The following is a 23,084-nucleotide window of genomic DNA, read 5'->3' on the forward strand; positions in this document are numbered from 1 at the left end:
ACTTTCCACAGTATGCATCCGATGAAGTGAGCTGTAGCTCACGAAAGCTTGTGCTCAAATAAATTGGTTAGTCTCTAAGGTGCCACAAGTACTCCTTTTCTTTTTAAGATTAAAGCTGGCTTCCACTAGAAAAGCCAGCAGAATTCCTGGGAGAACAATTACTTTAAAGTTTGGGGGGAAAAAAATATCCTCATAGCACATGCATTGTTCCATCTGACCCAGTCCAAATAAATGGAAAAATTGACCATTGTAATGTATGATATTCAGATTGTTACTAGAATTTAAAAAATTACGAAACTACTGTATTACTTTTTTGAATATTTACAATACTTGTTTTGCTGTTTTGCATCAAGGTAAGAACGTGAGGCTAAGCTCCTTTTCAAACTGTGTTCTCTTTGATCCATTCACATGTTTGAGGACTTTGCATTCTTGAAAACCACATTTTTAGAGAATATAGACATGAAAATCAGACATTGTGACTGCAGCTTATTTGTACATCTCAGCGTTTGAAAATCTTGCTACAAGATGGTGCACAACATGAGTAGTTCTTCCTGAATAACTCAAACAATGATCAGACTCACATTGAGGAGGGATTTGAAGCCTCACTTTGGTTTGAGGCCACCAAAGGCACATGGAGCTTGGTGATCCATACTAAGTTTTACTCCTGATATCATAGTACAGAAGACCTGGGGATCCCTAATAGCAACAGAGCTCACTCAGATTCATTAGCATCATCTCCTGCACTCCAGTCAGACATTCTCTGCCTCACAACACAAAGCAGTGGAGCAGATGATGTGGAGCAGAAGTTAGTGCTAAGATTGAAAGCTAGTACATTCCTGGATTGTCAGATGAACATGCTGCCTTCAACATGTCAGGACCTAATATTTCAAAAGAAAAGTCAACCAGGAAAATTTAAAAATTACTTTTGAGAATTTGAGGCAGCTGCTATAGAGCATAAAGGAACAGTAAAGGGCAGAAAGTTGTTTTTGCTTCACCCCTGACCTCCAAGGGGTTTCCCTTTATTGTATTTAAGGGGGAAGGGGTCAGGCTCCACAATAAATATTATCTCATGAACTCTGGTAGTTATTCCATTTGCTAGAATGATGTGTTGGAAACACATTTATAAAACAAGAATGTATGTGTCTTAATACCCACTAACCATATATGAATGGCAAAACAAGAGAAAAGTCACATAAATGATGTGAAAAATACAGACACACTGGGTCCTAAGAAAATGTTTTTTATTTTCATTTTATGGAAATACATTTTTCATTTTTATTTCCATGATACAAAAATGTTAAATATCAAAGTTTCTGAAATCTACCAAAGCAGATTTTTTGTAAATGAATAAAGGGCTGGTACAGTTTGCAGGTTTGTCACAGGTTTCAAAAACATTTTTACAAAAAACACAAACCATGGAAAACCAGATCAAGACTTGAGTGAAAACAGAAAAGAAAACCCACCTCCTCCCAACATTAATTTCTTTCTTTCTTTCTTTTTTTTTTTTTTAAGGAAAGTATAAGTTAAATTTTTCCAAGAGAACAAAAGGATATATATGTGTAGGATTAGTTTCCAGACAGATACTGGCTGAAGTCTTCCTACTGAGGAAAAAGGACAACACTGTAAGGTTTCCAGGGTAACTGGTAGAAAGCAGTAACCGATACTGAGGTTTATCTGTTCAGGACTACTGATATCGCCGGAACATCTGAAGATGAGAAGACTTATGTGATAACTCCCCTCAAGCACAAGAAACAGCCTAACAAAATTCTTAATAGTGCTGATTCTTTTTGTACATTTCATAGCCAACATGCCATAACAGGTGACCAAAACATGTTTAGTCTTGCTTCTTAAATCTAACATTGTTTACGACAGCAAAGTTTTCACATGATCAACAGACAGAATTGTAAACTAGTTAATACACGAGTAAAACTGACAGTGATTGTTCAGTAGACAGTTTAAAAAAATTAAACTGATTTTCAGGAGACATACTTATTTTTCAACACCACTTTTTATTTAAATAAAGTATGGCTTCCAAGTGGTATACTCTTGCAATTGCTTTGAATCAGCTTCACTTTTTATTAATACAGATGTTGGCTACCACGTGTCAGGAACTTCAAAGAGTGCTGTGGAACCACTTGTGATGCTTCCTAAGAGAAGAGAAAGATATTTACAACATTAAAAAGTACCATCTCAAAACATTTAAATGGACTAAGACACCTTAAAATACAACAAGTTGTAGCATAATACTTGCAATTCAGGGTAAATTTATAATGCTATAGTTATATGGGGAAAATCCTCAAAGCAACAATCTACATTTATACCATTATATTTAGCAGTCAATCCTAAGTATGTCAGAACTATGAAAAGTATGATTACAAACAAATCAGGCTTTGATAATGGACAAATTGCTATGTTTCAGCCTTAACTGTTGTTTTTGTTTGGAGTTTTTTAGGGGGTTAGGGTGAGGGGCATTTATGGGTTTAACAAGTGCAGCACACATGGCATGCATCACCAATCACAATTTGCAGACCGCCATGTAAGCAATTCTCCAAACAATAAGACCAAGCATTCTCAGTGCAGACACTTCCTTAAAATGTGAGGCTTGTTGGTAAAAGTTTACCAATTTTTTTTTAACCTGGATTTTAAAAGACTCATTACCTGTTTAAACCAAGAATCAGAGAACTTCACTCATACTCTTTCACATTGTGCAAAGACATTTTTCTTCAGAGACAGTTTTTACTGCTGGAATTAGCAAGTGAGAAAAGATGACTCTCTAATTGGAACCCTAACAGACCCTGCCTTGATTGCCTGAGTGCTCTCAAAGACTAAAAACAAAACAAAATGGAAGACTGGTGAAACCTTTCTCACCACATGAAATTATAAGGTAACAAAGCAATGACCCTGGCAAATCATCAAGTGACATTTAAGTACTTTAGGGACTTTATATTTTCATACAGTATTTTGCAAATCAGATCTAATTTTATTAAAACGGATGCAGCAGCATATTCAGTTTGTAGCTGCAGCATCAAAATTATAATAAATAAAAACGTTAGTGGTACTATCCTACCTCCAAAGATCTGTACTGGGACATGTGCTGTTCAATATATGCGTAAATGATCTGGAAAAGTGGATAAACAATGAGATGGCAAAATTTTCAGATGATATTAAATTACCCAAGATAGTTAAGTCCAGATCTGACTTTGAAGAGTTTCAAAGGAATCTAACAAAACAGGTTGATTGGGCAACACAGAGGTAGATGAAATTCAATATTGATGAGTGCAAGTAATGCACATTGGAAAATATAATCCCAATTATACATACAAAATGATGGGTTCTAAATTAGCTGTTACCACTGAAGAAAGATCTTGGAGTCATCGTGAATAGTTCTCTAAACATCTGCTCAATGTGCAGCAGTAGTCAACAAAGCTAACAATGTTAGGAACCATTAGGAAAGGATATATAAGGCAGAAAAGATCAGAATGCAAATTTATAAATCCATGGCACACCCACACATTGAATACTGTGTGCAGTTCTGGTCTCTCCATCTTAAAAAAAAAAAGAAAGAAAGCAGAACTGGAAAAAGTACAGAAAAGGGCAACAAAAATGATTAGGGACATGGAACGGCTTCCATACAAGGAGTGTTCTTAGAAAAGAGATGAATAAGGTGGGGGCGTGGGATATGATAGAGGTCTAAAAAATCATGAATGGTGTTGAGACTGAATAGAGAAGCATTATTTACTCCTTTCCATAACACAAGAACCGGGTGTCACCCAATTAAATAAATAGGCAGCAGGTTTAAAAGAAGCAAAAGGAAGTATTTCTTCACACAACACACAGTCAACCTGTGGAACTTGTTGCCAGGGGATGTTGTGAAGGCCAAAAGTATAACTGGATTAAAAAAAACAAAACAGAAGTTAATGGAGGATAGGTCCATCAATGGCTAAGGTGGTCAGGGACACAACTCTATGCTCTGGGTATCCCTAAATCTCTGATTGCCAGAAGCTGAGCTGGATGACTGAGGATGAGGATCACTTGAAATTGCCATGTTCTGTTCATTCCCTCTGAAACATCTTGTGCTGGCCACTGTCGGGCTGATGGGCAAGATGGACCATTGGTCTGACCCAGTATGGCCCTTATGTTAAATTCTTATGTCCCAACTGTGATTGTTGTTTAATCCTTATTCAAGGCAGTTGAGTAGAGGTAACATGCTGAAAACTAAAGTATTTCAGTTTCAAACTAATGTTGGAAAGAGAAATTATTTTCTGTTTTTACTGGCAGTCTCCATTTCCAAACAAGTACTAATGCCAAATATAGCAGAGGGATTTTACACACAATAGAGGCAGTTCCTTTAAAATATTTCTGTGGACAGATTTATCTAACATATTATTACGTTTGCACAATATGTTTTTATCTTTGTTGTGTGTGGAAGGAAGAGAGGCACTGAGAAAGATCTTAACATAAAATCAAGATCTAGGCAGTTTGAGACTTAGATGAAATGATTTGATAAACTGATCAGCTTTTTATCACTGACAGACAATAATTTGAGGAACACCAGTGTGGGATGTGTCACCTACACTAACAAGTATATCATCTTGATAGTGTTTAAAGGACTGTTATCCATAATTTAAGAAACATGAAAGTCCTTTAAAACAAAGCTATACATGAAAGTTTTATGAAAGAACAAAATTGTCAACAAAGGTACATTTGATTCCCCCCCCCCGTTTTTTTTTACTGGTATGCACAGCATTAATGGGACATCCAATATTTTTGAACAAAAGACAAGTTACTATACAGCTATGACCACCTCTGGGAATTACTTTCAGAGTGGTAGCCATGTTAGTTTGCATCAGCAAAAAAAACGAGTACTTGTGACACTTTAGAGACTAACAAATTTATTTGGACATAAGCTTTCACGAGCTAAAACCCACTTCACCAGATGCGTGCAGTGGAAAATACAGTAGGAAGATATATATACAGAGAACATGAAAAAATGGGGGTTGCCATACCAACTCTACCGAGACTAACCAATTAAGATGGGCTATTATCAACAGGAGAGAAAAAACATTTGTAGTGATAATCAGGATGGCCCATTTCAAACAGTTGACAAGAAGGTGTGAGTAACAGTAGGGGAAAAATTAGCATGGGGAAATAGTTCTTTAGTTAGTGTAATGACTCATCCACTCCCAGGCTTTATTCAAGCCTAATTTAATGGTGTCCAGTTTGCAAATTAATTCCAGTTCTGCAGTTTCTCGTTGGAGTCTATTTCTGAAGCATCTTCAGCCCCCAACGAAAACCTCTCCAGCGCTTCATCAAGGATCTACAACCTATCCTGAAGGACGATCCCTCACTCTCACAGATCTTGGGAGACAGGCCAGTCTTCACTTACAGACAGCCCCCCAACCTGAAGCAAATACTCACCAGCAACCACACAACAAAAACACTAACCCAGGAACCTATCTTTACAACAAAGCTTACTGCCAACTCTGTCCACATATTTATTCAAGGGATATCATCATAGGACCTAATCACATCAGGGGCTTGTTCACCTGCACATCTACTAATGTGATATATGCCATCATGTGCCAGCAATGCCCCTCTGCCATGTACATTGGCCAAACCGGACAGTCTCTATGCAAAAGAATAAATGGACACAAATCAGATGTCAAGAATTAACACATTAAAAAACCAGTCGGAGAACACTTCAACCTCCCTGGACACTCAATTACAGACCTAAAAGTTGCAATTCTTCAATAAAAAAAACTTCAAAAACCGACTCCAACAAGAAACTGCAGAACTGGAATTAATTTGCAAACTGCACACCAGGGTTAGGAAGAAAACACCATCTGATTCAATCACTGTATTTCAAGTAAGTCGCTTTGATGTGCAGGCTCAGAGGACAACTTGGAGAGCCTATGGAACTTCAATGTTGGGTATTTCATTTGAATTAGAATGTAAATGAGATTTTTTACATGGAAATTCTGGAGCTCGGTATGGCAGGGATACAGTATTACTTTCTGGATAAGAATCATTAGAGCAAGAACTGAAGTGACATTTGAGCTAAGACATTCTGACATAAGAATGAAATATGTATCACTTTTAATACAAGTAGTTCTCAACATGACCAGGAATTGAGCACCTGGATTATAATTTATTATTTACAGCAGGAATTAGATATAAAACAAAGCCCCTATCTCAGAACCTCTCAGAACACTGTACACAGATAAATATAATGTTAAGGTATCCCCTTCTTAAATACAAATTATGAATCAATGAATTTTATAATTCCAAAGCCAGAAGGGACCATTGTGATCATCCAGTCTGATCTCTTGCATAACAAACCGTAGAACTACCCCCAAAATATTTCCGAGAGCATATCTTTTAGAAAAAATCCAATATTGATTTAAAAATCATCAGTGATTGAGAATCCATCACGATCCCTGATAAATTGGTCTGATGTTAAATTATCCACTCTTAAAAATGTATGGCTGATTTCCAGTCAGAATTTGTCTAGCTTCAACTTTCAACCATTGGATTGTGTTACACTTATCTTTGCTAGACTAAAAAACCTATTATTAAATATTTGTTGACCGTCTAGGTATTTAGAGACTGTAATCACCTCATAGAATCATAGAATATCAGAGCTGGAAGGGACCTCAGGAGGTCATCTAGTCCAACCCCCTGCTCAAAGCAGGACCAGTCCCCAATTTTTGCCCCAACTCCCTAAATGGCCCCCTCAAGGATTGAACTCACAACCCTGGGTTTAGCAGGCCAATGCTCAAACCACTGAGCTATCACTCCTTAACCTTCTCTTTGTTAAGCTAACTAAACTGAGCTCCTTGAGTCTATCATTATAAGTAGGGCCCTACCAAATTCACGGTCCATTTTGGTCAATTTAACGGTCATAGTATTTTAAAAATAGTAAATTTAATTATTTTAGCTATTTAAATCTGAAATTTCATGTTGTAACTGTAGGGGGTCCTGACCCAAAAAGGAGTTATTATAGGCAGGGCTGTGGTACTGCTACCCTGACCTCTGTGCTGCTGCAGGCGGCAGTGCTGCCTTCAGAACTGGGTGGCCAGAGAGCAGCGGCTGCTGGCCATGAGCCCAGCTCTGAAGGTAGAGCTGCTGCCAGTAGCATCACAGAAGTAAGGATGGCATGGTATGGCATTGCCCCCCCTTACTTCTGCACTGCTGTTGTCTTCAGAGCTGGGTGCCCAGGCAACAGCCACTGCTCTCTGGCCATCCAGCTCTGAAGGCAGCGCAGAAGTAAGGGTGGCAATACCACGATCGCTCGCTCCTGCAACACCCTTTTGGATCAGGACCCCCAATTTGAGAAACTCTAGTCTCCCCCATGAAATTGGTACAGTATAGGGTAAAAGCACACAAAGGACCAGATTTCACAGGGGGAGACCAGATTTCATGACCCGTGACACTTTTTTATGGCCATGAATTTGGTAGGGCCCTAGTTATAAGGCAGGTTTGCTTTTCTAATCCTTTAATCACTCTTGTGGCTCTTCTCTGAACCCTCTTCAGTTTATCAACATCCTTCTTGAACTGTGGACACCCAGAAGTGTAGACAGTATTCCAGCAGTGGTTGCACCAGTGCCAAATACAGAGGTAAAAACCACTCTACTCCTACACAAGATTCCCATTTATGCATCCAAAGATCACATAAGTCCTTCTGAGTGCCCTGTGTGACGCCGGCCATGTTCAGCTGATTATCCATCAACACTCCCAAATCTTCTTCAGAGTCACTGCTTCCCAGGATAGAATCCCCCCCAGCCTTAATTCTTTGTTCCTAGATCTACACATGTACATTTAACTGTATTAAAATGCATAATGTTTGCTTGTGTCCATCTTGCCAAGTGATCCAGACCATTTTGTATCAGTGACCTGCTCTCTTCATTCATTTACCAGTCCCCCAATTTTTGTGTCATCTGCAAACTTTATTAGTGATGACTTAATGTTTTCTTCCAGATCACTGGTGAAATTGTTAAAATACCATGGGGCCAAGAATTGATTCCTGTGGAACCCCACTAGAAACACACACGCTCAATGATGATTCCCTATTTACAACTACATTTTGAGACCTGTTAGCCAGCTTTTAATTCATTTAAAGTGTGTTATGTTAATTTTATATCATTTTAGTTCTTTAAATCAAAATGTGATGCACTACCAAGTCAAATGCCTGATAGAAGTTTAAGTGTACTACATCAACACTTTACCTTAGCAACTAAACTTGTAATCTCATTAAAAAAAATAAAGTTATTTGATGGGATCTATTTTGCATAAACCCATCTTGATTGCCATTATATTACCCTCTTTTAATTCTTTATTAATTAAGTCCCATAACAGTTGCTCCATTATCATGTCTGGGATCCATGTCAGACTGACAGGTCTATAATTACCTGGGTTCTCCCATTTACCCTTTTAAAATACTGGTCCAACATTAGCTTCCTTACAGTCTTCTGGAACTTAGACTTATCAAAAATCAACATTAACTGTCCAGTAAGCACCTCAGCAAGCTCTTAAAACTCTTGGGTGTAGGACAGACATTTTAAAATCAGCAGGTCTGACTCACTTTAGTAGCTGCTGTTTAACATTCTCCTGCGATACTAATGGGATGGAAGGAGTGTTATCATATGATATTACTATATCATATATTTTTTCTTCAAATAGAGAACAGAAATATTTATTGAACACTTCTGTCTTTTCTGCATTATTATTGATAATTCTACCATTTCCATCTAGTAATGGACCAATACCATTGTTAGAATTTTTTTTGGTTCATAATATACTTGAAGTCCTTATTGTCCTTAACTCTGCTGGCCATAGATTTCTCCTTGTGTTCCTTTGCTTCCCTTGTCCATTTTCTATACTTCCTAGATAATGATTTACACTCATTACTATGAACTTCCCCTTTCTTCCATTTGTTATATATATCTTCTTTATTTCTTAAATAGTACCTTCACTTCCCTCTCAACCCGTTTTTTATTTTTTAACTAATATGGCCTTCTTCCTCAACTGTAGGATTGAGACTTTTTTTGGATATCTAGTAAAGTGTTTTTAAACAATTTCCAATTATCGTCCACATTTTTCTGATTAAATTCTTTCTCCCAGTTGATTTGGCTCATAATTGTTTTCAGCTTTGTGAAACTGACCCTTTTAAGTCACAATGTTTTTTTTATTACCGGTCTGGACTGGATAATATTTGTTACGTGCAAACAGAATAAAGTCATGATCACTTGTACTTAAGCTATCATTTTCATTTCTGTGATCAGTTCACTCTCTCTCAAGATGAGGTCCAATATAGAACCCACCTGTCGATGCAACACTCTCTGTGTCAGGAAATCATCATCTATAATAGTTAGAAATTCCAAGGATGTTTCAGTATTGGCAGCATGATCCACTCAAACTGAAGTCCCCCAGGGTCTCTCAGCTTTTTTCCCCCCTACACATTATAGATCAGTGCATAAAGGATCCAGTCATTCTGTTTCCCTGTGTCATTGGGTGGTCTGTATCCAATCTTATTCTTTACCTGTTAGGGAATTGATCCATAAACATTCAAGATCATTTTCTTTCAGTTCCTGGTGACTTGGAAACAGGTAATGCCATTTTTGCTGAGTGCTCCCCCCCAACCCCCGCCGTTGCTCATTCAATCTTTCCTAAATAGGTTATAATAATTGATTTTAAACATTCCAATCATGGGAATCATCCCACCAGGTTTGAGTAATACCAATTATATTGAATTTATGCTCATAAATGAGCAATTCCATTCTTCTTGTTTGTTACCCAGGCTCCTGGGATCAGTGTATAGGCAATTAAAGAATGTCCTTTCATGTCCTTTGCCACCTTGATTAATTTTGTTTCTCAACATCTGGATTTTTGTGCTAAATGAGTACTCGTATCTTTCCTCTTTTTACCCTTCTCTTCTGTCATTAATTTAATGCCCTCCTGACTAAATGAAGCAGGCCAGTTTAATAAAATAGGAAGATACAAATATATATATTTTTATTTTTAAAAAGAGAATGTGGGTGGGAGGAGGAATTTCCCACCACCAAAACATGAGTCCTACTCTCTAGTGCTCAGTTTTGTAAAAATGTGATCTCAAGACAACTCCACATGTGGTGAAATGATCTTTTAATAGTGGTGTGAGAAAATACACTCCAGACTTCATTAGACAGCTTTATATATACTGAACGCTAACACTGATAAGGGCCTTTACAAACTATTAAATACTTTTTAAAAAGTCCATCTACTATTTAGGCAGATACTATAAAAAAACAGAAAGGCATAAACTAAACAGTGTGCAACTGTGCTGCTACAGTCTGAACAAGCTCTAACGAAGAGAGAACTACAATGATTTCACTTCATGGTCAATGGGGCAAGATCCTGCTTGCTGACCGATGATTCATTCCAAAGCTGTGAAAAAACTCTTGGAAAATTAGTAACAATAATTTCAGTGCCAACTAATTAATTGTCTTCAGTAAGCCACTGCCTACACAGTAACTATCCAAATAAAATACTGACTCTGGGCTGTGAAGCTGTCCAGGATTAGAAGAATTGTGGGAGATACTATTAGCAGAAAAGAAACTATAAGGTAGAAGTTTCCCATTCTGTGGCCCAGTGTCTATCACAATCCTGATACGTATGGGTAGTCGTGAGCAGTAATGAGGAGTAGGGAGGAACAGAAAAGCGAACATAAAAAATAGGAAAGACCCCCTCCATCCATTTTTGAACTAAGCAAAAGCAATGTCTGGATCACCATCTGGAGCAGATTCCTGCCAACGGAGATCTGTGTAGAGACAGAAAGTCCACCTTATAAATGTCTGATAGAGACATTTGCCCATGGCTACATGGCTGGTTTGCAGATCTCTGCAGTGAAAGCGCACAGTATATCGGCCCATGAGGTTGCCATGGAACTAAGAGAATGAGCCTTGATTCCTTCTGGAACAGGCGTGCGGGAAGGCTTGTAGGTCTCAATGATGCATAGTCTCATCCATCTAGAAAAGGATAGCTTGGATACTCTAAGCCCTTGGCATGTCAAGACGAAAGGAAATTAACAGGGAGCCTCATCTTCTTGTGGATTCTGTACGCTTGATTAAAGTCTTTAGTGTTCTCCTGACATCAAAGTTGTGCCGCTGCTTCTCATTTGGATGCTGTACCAATAGGCAGAATGAATGAAATCAGAGGCTCAAAGGGATGAATGGGTAGAGCTTTCAATCCCAGTGCTAGGTCCCTCTTAGAGAAGATTGGTCAAACTGTTGCCCTGATTGCTCTGAGAAATCCGGATATCTGAAAGTTCTGCGAAGGAGCTGGACCATCCTGTGAATAGAACAATACTTAGAGCTGATACCCAGGATGCTATGGTGCTGGGATGAAGGCTCCATGTGAACCTTTCTGAAGGAAATCCTGAGTAGCCAGAATCCCAGGATCTCTTGGATCTGTGTTGAGCTCTTGGACGACATGAACTCCATCCATGTGGAGGAGTAGGCTTTTAGAATGGAAACTTCCCTGGAATAGAATAGAATAGAGTCCTGATAGCTGCACTCGGCCTAACACTTCCCGTTTGATAGCCAGGCTGTCAGATGAAAACTATCTGGGTCTGGATGGAGGAATGGACAGAGAGAGAGAGAGAGAAAAAAAAATCACCTCATCTCACGGGAAACGGCAACTGCAATTCCAGTTTGTATTCCATCAGATTAGAGAACCAGGGTCTCCTTAGTCAATACAGAGTTCGCGCTATCACCCTTGCTTCTTCTTGCTTTATTTTTGGATAACCTTCCCTAGGAGATGGTATGGAGGGAACACATATAGCAGACCTAAAGGCCATCTATGTGACAGAACATCTGTCCCCATCACTTGGTTGGAGTCTGCTTCCCAGGTGAAGAACTTTGGTCATTTTGCATTCTTGCAATTACCAAACAGGTCAACTGAGGGAAGGCTGAACATCGATGAGATCAGAGTGAAAACTTCCTGGTTCAGACATCACTCCGAGTAGTTGACTGAGTCTGCTGAGCCAATCTGCCTTTTGGTTCAGCTCTCCTTCCAGGCGTATCACTTTTAGGGAAAGGAAAGTCTTGTCTGACGTCTCCATTGCTTCTGCATGTACAGCTATGCTCCTTGTTCCCCTGGGGTGTTTAATATGCAACTGTGGTCATGTTGTCTTGTTGGATCAAAATATGACTGCCCTCTAGGTAGCTCTGGAATCTCAGTAAAGCTAGTTTAGCAGCTCTGAGCTCCAACATCTTGATGCTGCGACTCCTTTCTCTGGAGCTCCAGATATCCTATGTTGTTACTGGTCCCAGAAGTGCACATCATCCCTTCACAAATGGTGTCTATTGTGAGAACCAGCAGGTCTGGAAGATAGATAGGAAGACCCCTGCGGATGTTCTCTGAGACTGTTCATCATCTTAGGGGATCAAGCATCTGGTTGGAAACCAGTACCTCGTCTTGCATTTGCTCCAGGAAATGGTTCCATCCTCCCAGAAAAAAGGCGTGGAGACATCCGATATGTGACCTCACTCATGGAGAGACCCATATGCAGAAGACCAGAAGGCCCAGTGACTAGAGACACTATGCTATGGTTGGCCTGCATGCATTTGTCTAAGATAGATATCAGAATTTGGATCTTCCGGAATCTGTCTAGTGATGGGTAGATCTTCATCACCAATGTCTCTGTCCCCACTCACAGGTGAATTATGTTGGTCAAGGGAATCAGAGCTTTTCCTGGTATTATCGTGAAGCCATGAGCTTGGAAGTTATCCAGAGTCCAGGTTGCAAAATTGTGCACTGTGGCCTGTGAGCTGTACCTTGGCTGGGACTACTATCAGCTACTTAAGATTCCGTGCAGAAGATGGATCAGAAGGAAGTGTCATGCTGAGGATTTTGCTGGTTAAGAGGAAAATTAATCTAGCTTTCCTTGGAAACTTCTCCAGATTCCTCGCACTCCCCCAGGTTAACAGTCCTCTCTTGGATACTCTTTGAGTTGGTAGCAACCAGTGGATTGCTGTGCTGGCTTTGACAGCAAGGGTTGAGGCCTCTGGCAGTCTCAGCTACTAATTTTTCTAATGTTTTCCCCAATAGCTCCTCACGTGTAAGTTTGAATGCACAAGATATCCATTTAGAATGAGCGATGACTATTCATGGGTATAACATGACATCCCCGTAGCCACCAAATTAGAATCCACTGCTTATCACAAATCACATCAAGTGTTTGAACAAGACAGAACCCAAGATGTCTCACTCCAAAAACCCATCATATTCCTGAAAGATGAGCCACTCGTTGACTACAAAGGAAGCTTTCCTTACTAAACATGTGAAAAACCTTTGGTCTGAACAACTATAGCTGAGGTTTTGCAATTGCTGTGCAGCATGTCATGATTCTTATGGTCTATAGGGTCTTTTAGAAGGAAGTCCCTTCTGAAGGCGTGACTGTACCTTTCAATAGTGGAGCTACTACTGCTCCAAACTTAGGCTCCCAATATATATGTAATTTCTTTGTTTTTGTATTTTATATTATATATAAATTATCATTTTAGTTTAACATTTGGTTCAATTGGGGATCCTCATTTGGATCTTATGATACTCTCAAAGGAGGCATCAATAGGAAAACACGTATCAGAATGCTAACAAAGAAAGATATTTTATTAATATTAATAAATTCCTTACAGGCCACCAACTGACATGTCTTGGAAAAGTTCTGTAGGTTTGTTTTTTAGGGTTGTGTGTTTTGTTTTGTTATGTTATTTGCATGTGTGATAGTTCTCCCCCTGACTGTTTTACAGGTGGACCATACAATACAGAAGGGGTACTGGCATACATGCCTTCATTGTATGAAAGGTATGTGAAAGGCTGCCTGTCCCAGGCCAGCTAAGACCCAAGACAGTGTTGTATGAGTGACCTAGTACCACTCTAGGCTTTACATAGTAAATCAGAATAATTTTTGAATACAGGAAGGGATTTCTTACATACCCCTCTGTAATCCTATGAAGACACACCTTGTCACATATCTCTGTTATGGTCACACACTGCCTGAAGTGCTCAAGGCTTTAATGTCAAGCAGGGGAGGGGTGAGAAGAGAGCCACTTTACCCACCTTTCAGGGTCTGATCCCCTTTCTCTGGCAGATAAAAAAGCGGATGATAAGAAGGCACTTCCCATTCTGCTGCTGCCTCAAAACCTTAGTCCCTTTCTCAGGCAGAGCAAGGGTCCTCAAGCTAAAAAACATACAGACACAATTTCCATTAGGCTGAAGCCTGAGGCAGGGCTGCACAGATGGAACGGGCTTCTCTGCATGCCCAGACATACTGCAGAATTGGGGATGGGCACGGAGTGCAGTACAGAACACTGATAAAGATTCTGAAGGGGATAAATCCCAGCAAACCCTTCCTCAGGGGCAGAAGGGGGTTTAAAATCCCCCTTCACTTGGGGGGGGGGGGAGGATTTTCACACCACTTCACTTATTAATAAAAGTACCAGGTGCCTTGCAAAGAATACACTTCCTTTTTCCATTCTGGGACCCGGAGTCTCTGGGTTTTGCAGGACTTACCCCAGAGTATCATGAGAAACCCCTTATTCACGCTGAGAGGAAGGGACCTGAGTAGGAGCCCAGCTTGTCTTCCCAGAGTTTCTAGGACCCACTTTTGGACTTGTGGGGGGACCAGTAGCCCAAAAAGGGTCTTAGCTTTTATGGTGTTTTTTTGCCCCAGGACTTCCCTGTTCTATTCTGTTCCCCTGGTTGGGGTTTTTCTGAGATGGAGTCTCAGAAACTGGGGAAGAGGTGAGGGACACAGCAACGTGTTTGACCAACTCAGAGGCCCGTGCCCTCGCAAGTGGGAGGTGCTGCACCAGAGATTCTGGCTGGCTGTGACCACTGCAATGCTCAGTTCCCAGACCAGGAGGCAGTGTGGAGGCTTGAAAACATGCTTTATCTGCCCCCCAAATGGCTAACAACTAATTGAGAAGAAAAGGATGAGAGCTAAACACAATGACACCTAACTGCTGCCGTGGAGGCAGAAGATCTGGTAGCAAGCAAAAGAAGGGGTGTGGGCTAGCATAAGCTGTGTTGCAGATTTGAACCGCCTCCAGAAACTGCAGCCAAGAGAGGAATAGCTTATATGTATCAGAATTGTGGGAGAAGCTGAGCATCAAGAACACTTTCATACAATTATCTTTCCATGGAAAATAAATAGTCAAATGGACATCAAGACCCTTTCAATATGCCTTACTATTCTCAAACAATCTCACTGGGAGCATAAAAGAATGGGGCTCCATTTACAGATATCCTCTACCAAACAGCAAGATCCTGATGAGAAAGATATATATTACCAGCTGAATGCACTGCAGTTAAGCATTTGTTCAAAGCAGAGACCAAGCCTGCCTGGTCAGCTGAGGAAGATACACACAATTGTGTGTAACAGCATACTCATACTATACCACACATTCAGAAATGATCTCACTAAGAGGCTTTATACAGATATTCAACATGGGAAGCTGGATTTAATCACTGATTGACTACTGATACAGTAGGTCTATAAGTGTATTTTTCACACTTCAGGTGAACATGTAAACTATCAAGTTTCCAAGATCACTTAAATTTAAAGATACAGAAACATTGACATTGCTAATCAAAAAAAGGTTAAACCTGTATAATTCTTAGTGTCTGCACCATTTCTCATGCCACATTTTTCAATGCTCATTCAGTTACAAAATCTTGACATAACTACCTTCATTTCAGAAACCATGAGCCATCATCTTGGGATCTCCCTAAAGAAAGGTATTTCCACAATCCTTTTAAAAATGACCTGCTACACAATCATAATTTAACAAAGGCATACCCTGAAAACTCAAATACCAAGATGGTACTCTGGTTTACAGCTCCCAAGGTATAGTACAAGACAATATTTAGCCCTTCCATATTTTTCAAACCTATCACCATCAGTTAGGTAAAGCGGGTGAAAACTTCAACCTGCACAGTTAGTGCTTTTGTGAGTTTAATTAGAAGCTTGATGTTTGAACATGTTTATGATTTAATTCATAATAGCCTTATAAATAGGAATTAAGTTTTGCAGGCTCAGTGTGAAAATCTGAGGTTTGTCCTATATTATATGGATACTAATAGGATTGGGAATGTTTACATGAGACCAAGGTAATAGGATTCATTAAACTACCTTATTTGCACGGCTGAAAGACTTCAGTATTTTTGGTAATCTGAGAAGATAAAAATCCCTTGATTTAACTGATTTAATTTTAAAAAATAAGGTAAACAATGCTTGTAGTTCTTATTTATAACTACTTTGAACACTTTTTAAAAAAGTTAAGAATTAAGCTTCCTCAAAGTTATATTTAAGGTTAAACTCTTTAGTGAAATATGGTAATTTTATTGTGTATAGCTGGACATTGTTGCCTTATTTGCTATCAGACAATATTTGTACAGCACTGAGCACAATGGAGTCCTGACCCTGCCAGCCTCTGGGTGATACCAGAACATAAATATTAAGTTAGACACACAAAAACTAAATTAAAACAAACATTAAGATTGTAAAACGATGTGCTCAAAAGTTAGGAAACACCAGAATTAAAAGTTACGTCTGCAACCTTAATTCGGCATCCTTCTGTCTATGTATGATACAGTCTTTAATTACACAATTACATACAATTTTTTCCACAGGAATTCTGCCATATTCAGTGCACAGGATGCCTTGCTCTAGGGATGAACCAGGGCTATTAAAGAAGACTGGTCTGTAGAACCCCTGCCTCATATTGCAGAAGTTGGAAGGCATATAGTGAATGAGGCAAGGGATTGCAGGAAGAAAGGAAGGTCTCATGGATAAGGCATCTATATGCCATCCTGAAGAATTGGACTGTATTAGTGCCTATGCCACAAAGTTCCTATGTGATACAAGGCAAGTCACTGAAATCAAACTTTTCACAGGCGATCATTGTGTGTTCCTCGTTTTCTGGGTGTCTAATTTGAGACCCTGGGTCTGATTTACAGAAGTGTTGGGCACTCAACTGCAACTAAAGCCAATGGGAGCTTTGCTTTGAACATATAAGACTCAGGTCCAAGGCACCTTAAACTGGGAACCCAAAATTAGTGCATACTTTTGACATCCATCTTTTTATTCCTCAGTTGCCCATTTGCAAAAATGAAGACCAGACCACATCCATGGGGTATTATGAATATAAATTCATTAATATTTGTGATGCATTCATATACTACAGTAATGAGTGCCACAGGAAAGTCCTAAGGAAATAATTCTGTATACAGATCAGGGTTTGATTAGTGTGCAGTAAATAAGGTATGGTGCATTATGAAGCTAAAACAAAAAATGGAATAGCTGCTCATTAAGTGAGCATTGTCCATCCTGGACACTGAATGAGGTAGGGGTCCTATGGGGGGAGGGGGGGAATCATGAAATTAAAGTATCACAATGCAAATGTACATGGGCATCAAATTCAGGTTGCATAGGTCACTTGTAATTCTGACATTTCCTAACTTTAAGGTTGCAAACTCAAAATGTTCTTTTAACAACTTTGGTGTGTGTAATTGCCAGGTTTTTAAAAGAGAAAACTGAAGAAAACAAATTCCATTATGTGGAATCATACTGTCCCCTTCATGGGTCATCAGCAGGATTGGAACCTTTAGCTCAGTGTTACATAGATACTCCGTCAAGCTCGGGAGCTGCAAGTGGCTCTTTAATGTGTCTCTTGCGGCTCTTTGCAGTACAAGGTATTAAAACACTATGTGATTTAATTATTAACCAATCAAGATGCTTTTACTAGATTATTAACCAACTGTAGAATACTTGGTCAGTCATTTTGTAGTGAAAATTATATACATAAAATAGTAAATGGAACAACGAATTCATAATACTGTGGCTCTTTTGGGTAATGTTGATTGCTAATTTGGTTCCTGAACCGCTGAGTTCTGTGTATCACTGCTTTAGATATACAGCACAGACCTCTAAACGTGAGTTAAAAGAGTAACTGACAGTAGTAAAAAGAAAAGGAGTACTTGTGGCACCTTAGAGACTAACCAATTTATTTGAGCATGAGCTTTCGTGAGCTGTAGCTCACGAAAGCTCATGCTCAAATAAATTGGTTAGTCTCTAAGGTGCCACAAGTACTCCTTTTCTTTTTGCGAATACAGACTAACATGGCTGTTCCTCTGAAACCTGACAGTAGTAGGTTGTCATCTTCTACATGATGAACCAGCCACTAGAGGGGGATGAAAGACGTTGCCAATGGGTATCAACTATAATTGTATCCGATATACTAGGCAGGAAAAATGGTATTTTCTCCAAGTTGTAGGCCACAATAAAGAACAACAGGTATACAGAAGTCTTCACCTGGCAACAAAACTGCATGTCTGAATACTTAGACCAGAAGCAGCTTGGGTACATTTTGTTCCCCAGGCCATACTGACACACCTAAGAATGGAGGAGGATGTAATGTATGATAGAAATTGTACCTCTCAGACAAAGAGCAAGACTAGGAGGCATGTATGCAACCTTCCTATTTAACCTGTGAAAACAGAGGCTCAAGAAAACCAGGCTATACACAGAGGATGGGAGAGAAGAGAATAGTGATTATTCCCACAAAAATCACTTTAAAAAATGATGGCTGATCAACAAAGATTAAAATGAACTTTATGTAAACATAGGATCTCTCAACTATTTGATCTGTGCCCTCATTAAATAGTTATGTGGTATAAGATTTCCCCTTTAAACACCACATTTACTCTGGGAAGAACACTTGATAGAGCAGGTGTTCCCAAACTTTTGTGGGAACAACCCTATTTTAATGCATTATTTCCTTCCAGGATCCCAGACAGCATGGAGGATATCATTTTGTAGAGCAAAATGTCATCCTCCACACAGCGTGACCTTGCACACACCAGACACGTGAGGTCATGCCACATGGAAGACACTATTCTGCTCTGGAAAATGGCATCCTCCATGCATCGTAACCTTGCATGCACCATACATGCGAGATCATGCTGTGCAGAGCAAAATATCATCCTCTACACACTAGGGATTGCCGTGACCCCATCTTCTGACTGCATGACCTCATCTGGGGTTGCAACCCACACTTTGGGAACTTCTGTGATAAAGACATTATGTGACTACATCTACATCAGTGGAGAAAGGAAGCTAAACAGCCACCCCCTCCAAATTATGTCACAAATGACCAAGTCACACCTGTGAGTAGCTCAGTAACGAACCTGCAAATGTATCTAAATAGCTTTCAGAAGATGTTTGAGAAGCCAACAGTCAGTTCTCTAGCAATCTAATTCAAACCTTTAGTTCAAAACACTCAAATTGTGGAAATTATAAAATATTAATATGCAAGTCAAAGGAAGGAACACCCACACAAAGGGCTGGTCTACACTAAAAAGTTAGATCAGCATAGCTACATCTCTCAGGGGTGGGAAAAATCCACACCCTCATGAGATATAATTAAGCCTACCTAACCCCCAGTGCAGACAGCACTAGGTTGATGGAAGAATTCTTCTGTCAATCTAGGGACTGCCTCTTGCGGAGGTGGATTACCTACAGTGACAGGAGAACCACTCCCAATGCAGTATTCAGTGTGTACACTGAAGCACTAAGCAGGACAGCCGCAGCACTGCAGTTCTGCCGCTATACTGTTTTAAATGTGGACACAGCCTAAGTTACCTAGTGCTGTAGAGTCTTACATGCAAATTAGAATAAAAACTACAGCTACAGCTGAGCCCATATGGAAGATGCACACAGAACACTGGGAATGTTTATTTAAACAATTAGAGCACTAGGCTTGTTTTGGGTGTGTGGAAAGGATGGTTTTGGGTTACTTTTTTCTTTGTTCACAAATATAATTGACTTTCAAATTACATATCTTCATATCAAGACACAAACAAGACAGTCATACATACATTACATGGCAAAACAAAGTGCTCTTTTACTGTTTAGACAAATCCAGAATTTGGCAGTACATAACCAAAAAGATTTTTGCAACCTACAATAAGGTGGGTCAACTAAAACGTTCTACTTGTCCTCCAATGTCCAACAGACATGGGAACACTGGTAACTTACATTTTGCTCCTTTGAGCAAACATTGACAACATTTAATAATATGGCATTGGTCCCTAAAAGCTTTTTGATATACTGTACATACAACCTAAAGATCTTTTTAAACTGTAGGCCATTTGCACAAAGCTACTTGCTAAACAGAGTGATTAATATGCGAAGCCTGAACCTGTGAACATGCCAAAACTTTCACATGATATCTGTGACTGAAATTGTATGGACACTGAATAAACTGGTTATCAGCAGTGTTCCCTTTATTATGAAAAGAATATTCCTCTCAATGCTTACATTTCATTTCACTTTTCATCCACTAGAGTCATGATTGTGCACTCTGCCTTTCAAGTATGTAATGAAGTGACACTTGCATAAAAGTGAAAGCAAATGTGTGTGCATCACAATGATTGTTGACAAAATTTAGATTTGACAACATGCTTATTGTGGTCATAAATAGCGTCCACAGATTCCACCATCAGGTTTAAGCTATGCAAGTTAATACCACATGAACAAAATAACTCTGAACTGGATGGTAGTTCAGATGATTGACCAGTACTAATTTGGAAAACAAAGAAATAGTGGCATAGTCAGGTTTCAAATGAAATAATTCTGATAAGATATATATGGGAAAGTCTTTATTACTTCCTATATTTAATCTAATTATATTTAATATGCTGCAAATATCTCTATAAAGAGAAAAATTACAGTGGGTGACATCAAGGCTGAGAAGGAAGGTACTGTCACAATTCCTACTTTCTGTATATTTGTTGCTTTATCTAGATTCAGCCGCTGGATTTGTTCATCAAAACACAGAAGTTACAAGATCCCTATAACCTCATGATATACCTCCCTTTGTAAGAAGTACATGTAAACACACACACTATTATGACCTGCCATTAATATGGAAACTTAGTTCTCAAGTCAGTTCAGCATCCCTACTGCCTTCAAAACAAGTATTCACCTGCCCTTAGTTAACAGGAGGCAAGTGCAAACAATGAAAGAGGAGGTCACCTCCTGTTAATCCTATTTGTCAATAGGCTCTTAGTCTTCATGAAGTGGTCAACACTACATTAATCCCAGAGATGTATCAAGTAAATCCATAATTTGTTTTAGATAGCTAAAAATAGAAGTCATTTAGGCATGACCATCATTTCAAAATCCTTATGACATGATTATAAAGCTATTACGAGAGAGAAAGAGGACTTTATATTTAATAAAATCACATTTTTACTCCAAATTAAAGTGGAAAGAATTTACCATTTAACATTTTGCTGGACTCCAAATGTTTACTCAGAGTAATAAGAAAAACCAATTTATGTATGACACATGACATTCACTTAGCTATACTGAAAATGGGTAGTGATCAAGTTTTTTCCTATTCTACCTGGTGAATGAGGAAAGATGTTTCTTTAAGCCAGTTGATGAGTTTGCTTACATCAAATAAGCATTGACATTTTAGGAGCTAGGGAGAGAACACGTAATATCTTCAGGGATGACCTGGTTCATATTATGGGAAACTAAACACAATCGACAACGTGTATGCACATGCTCCAATCGGAGGATATTTTATGAGGTGGACAATATGGTGTGGAATCTCAAATTCAAAGTTGGGGATTCAGAAAGCCCCACGTTCTGATGACTGACTTGATGTGTGACCTTATGAAAGTCCCGTCATTTCTCTGCCTCAGTTTCCCCATCTGTAAGATAATATTTTATTTATCTTGATGAATGGACTATAAGGTGGACAGAAAGCTGGCTAGACTGTCAGGCTCAACGGATAGTGATCAATGCCTCCATGTCTAGCTGGCAGCCGGTATCAAGTGGAGTGCCCCAAGGGTCGGTCCTCGGGCCGGTTTTGATCAATATCTTCATTAATGATCTGGAGGATGGTGTGGATTGTACCCTCAGCAAGTTTGCAGATGACACTAAACTGGGAGGAGCGGTAGATACGCTGGAGGCTAGGGATAGGATACAGAGGGCCCTAGATAAATTAGAGGATTGGGCCAAAAGAAATCTGATGAGGTTCAACAAGGAGAAGTGCAGAGTCCTGCACTTAGGACAGAAGAATCCCATGACCGCTACAGACTAGGGACCGAATGGCTAGGCAGCAGTTCTGCAGAAAAGGACCTAGGGGTTACAGTGGATGAGAAAATGGATATGAGTCAACAGTGTGGCCTTGTTGCCAAGAAGGCCAATGGCATTTTGGGATGTATAAGTAGGGGCATTGCCTGCAGATTGAGGGACGTGACTGTTCCCCTCTATTCAACATTGGTGAGACCTCATCTGGAGTACTGTGTCCAGTTTTGGACCCCACACTACAAGAAGGATGTGGAAAAATTGGAAAACGTCCAGCGGAGAGCAACAAAAATGATTAGGGGACTGGAACACATGACTTATGAGGAGAGGCTGAGGGAGCTGGGACTATTTAGTCTGCGGAAGAGAAGAATGAGGGGGGATTTGATAGCTGCTTTCAACTACCTGAAAGGGGGTTCCAAAGAGGATGGAACTAGACTGGTCTCAGTGGTAGCAGATGACAGGACAAGGAGTAATGGTCTCAAGTTGCAGTGGGGGAGGTTTAGGTTGGATATTGGGAAAAACTTTTTCACTAAGAGGGTGGTGAAACACCGCAATGCGTTACCTAGGAAGGTGATGGAATCTCCTTCCTTAGAAGTTTTTAAGGTCAGGGTTGACAAAGACCTGGCTGGGTGATTTAGTTGGGGATTGGTCCTGCATTGAGCAGGGGGTTGGACTAGATGACCTCCTGAGGTCCCTTCCAACCCTGATAGTCTATGATTCTATGATTTATCTACCTTCCACAATGTTTTAGGAATCAGTTAATATTTGTGTAGTGCTTTGAGCATTTAAAACCCCTATGTAAGTGCTAAATAATATTAAAAAAGAGGAGTTCATGAACTTAATCAGAGAAGCTGGAAGATTTATTAAAAGCTGAGCATATTTGCAATCAATATAAAAGACCAGCTAACAAAATACAATCAATGATGTATCAGTCTAACCTATG

General features: G+C 39.5%; 1 protein-coding gene across 4 annotated transcripts in view; it reads right to left on the reverse strand.

The window, feature by feature from the left end:
• Window positions 1-1,224: 1,224 nt before the first annotated feature.
• Window positions 1,225-23,084, reverse strand: part of PARN (poly(A)-specific ribonuclease) — a 170,353-nt gene continuing 148,493 nt past the window's right edge. For 2 of the 4 annotated variants that reach the window (XM_048867743.2, XM_075132768.1), the window contains exon 24: window positions 1,225-2,147. In XM_048867743.2, the coding sequence (XP_048723700.1) occupies window positions 2,095-2,147 (53 nt within the window). In that variant the 3' untranslated portion in view covers window positions 1,225-2,094. Of the gene's footprint in view, window positions 2,148-3,067; window positions 3,119-14,097; window positions 14,219-23,084 lie in introns of all 4 variants that reach the window. The other 2 variants (XR_007358919.2, XM_075132767.1) reach the window with 2 other exon arrangements.

This window comes from Caretta caretta, chromosome 10 (genome assembly GCF_965140235.1).
Source record: "Caretta caretta isolate rCarCar2 chromosome 10, rCarCar1.hap1, whole genome shotgun sequence".
Classification (NCBI taxonomy): Eukaryota; Metazoa; Chordata; order Testudines; family Cheloniidae; genus Caretta; species Caretta caretta.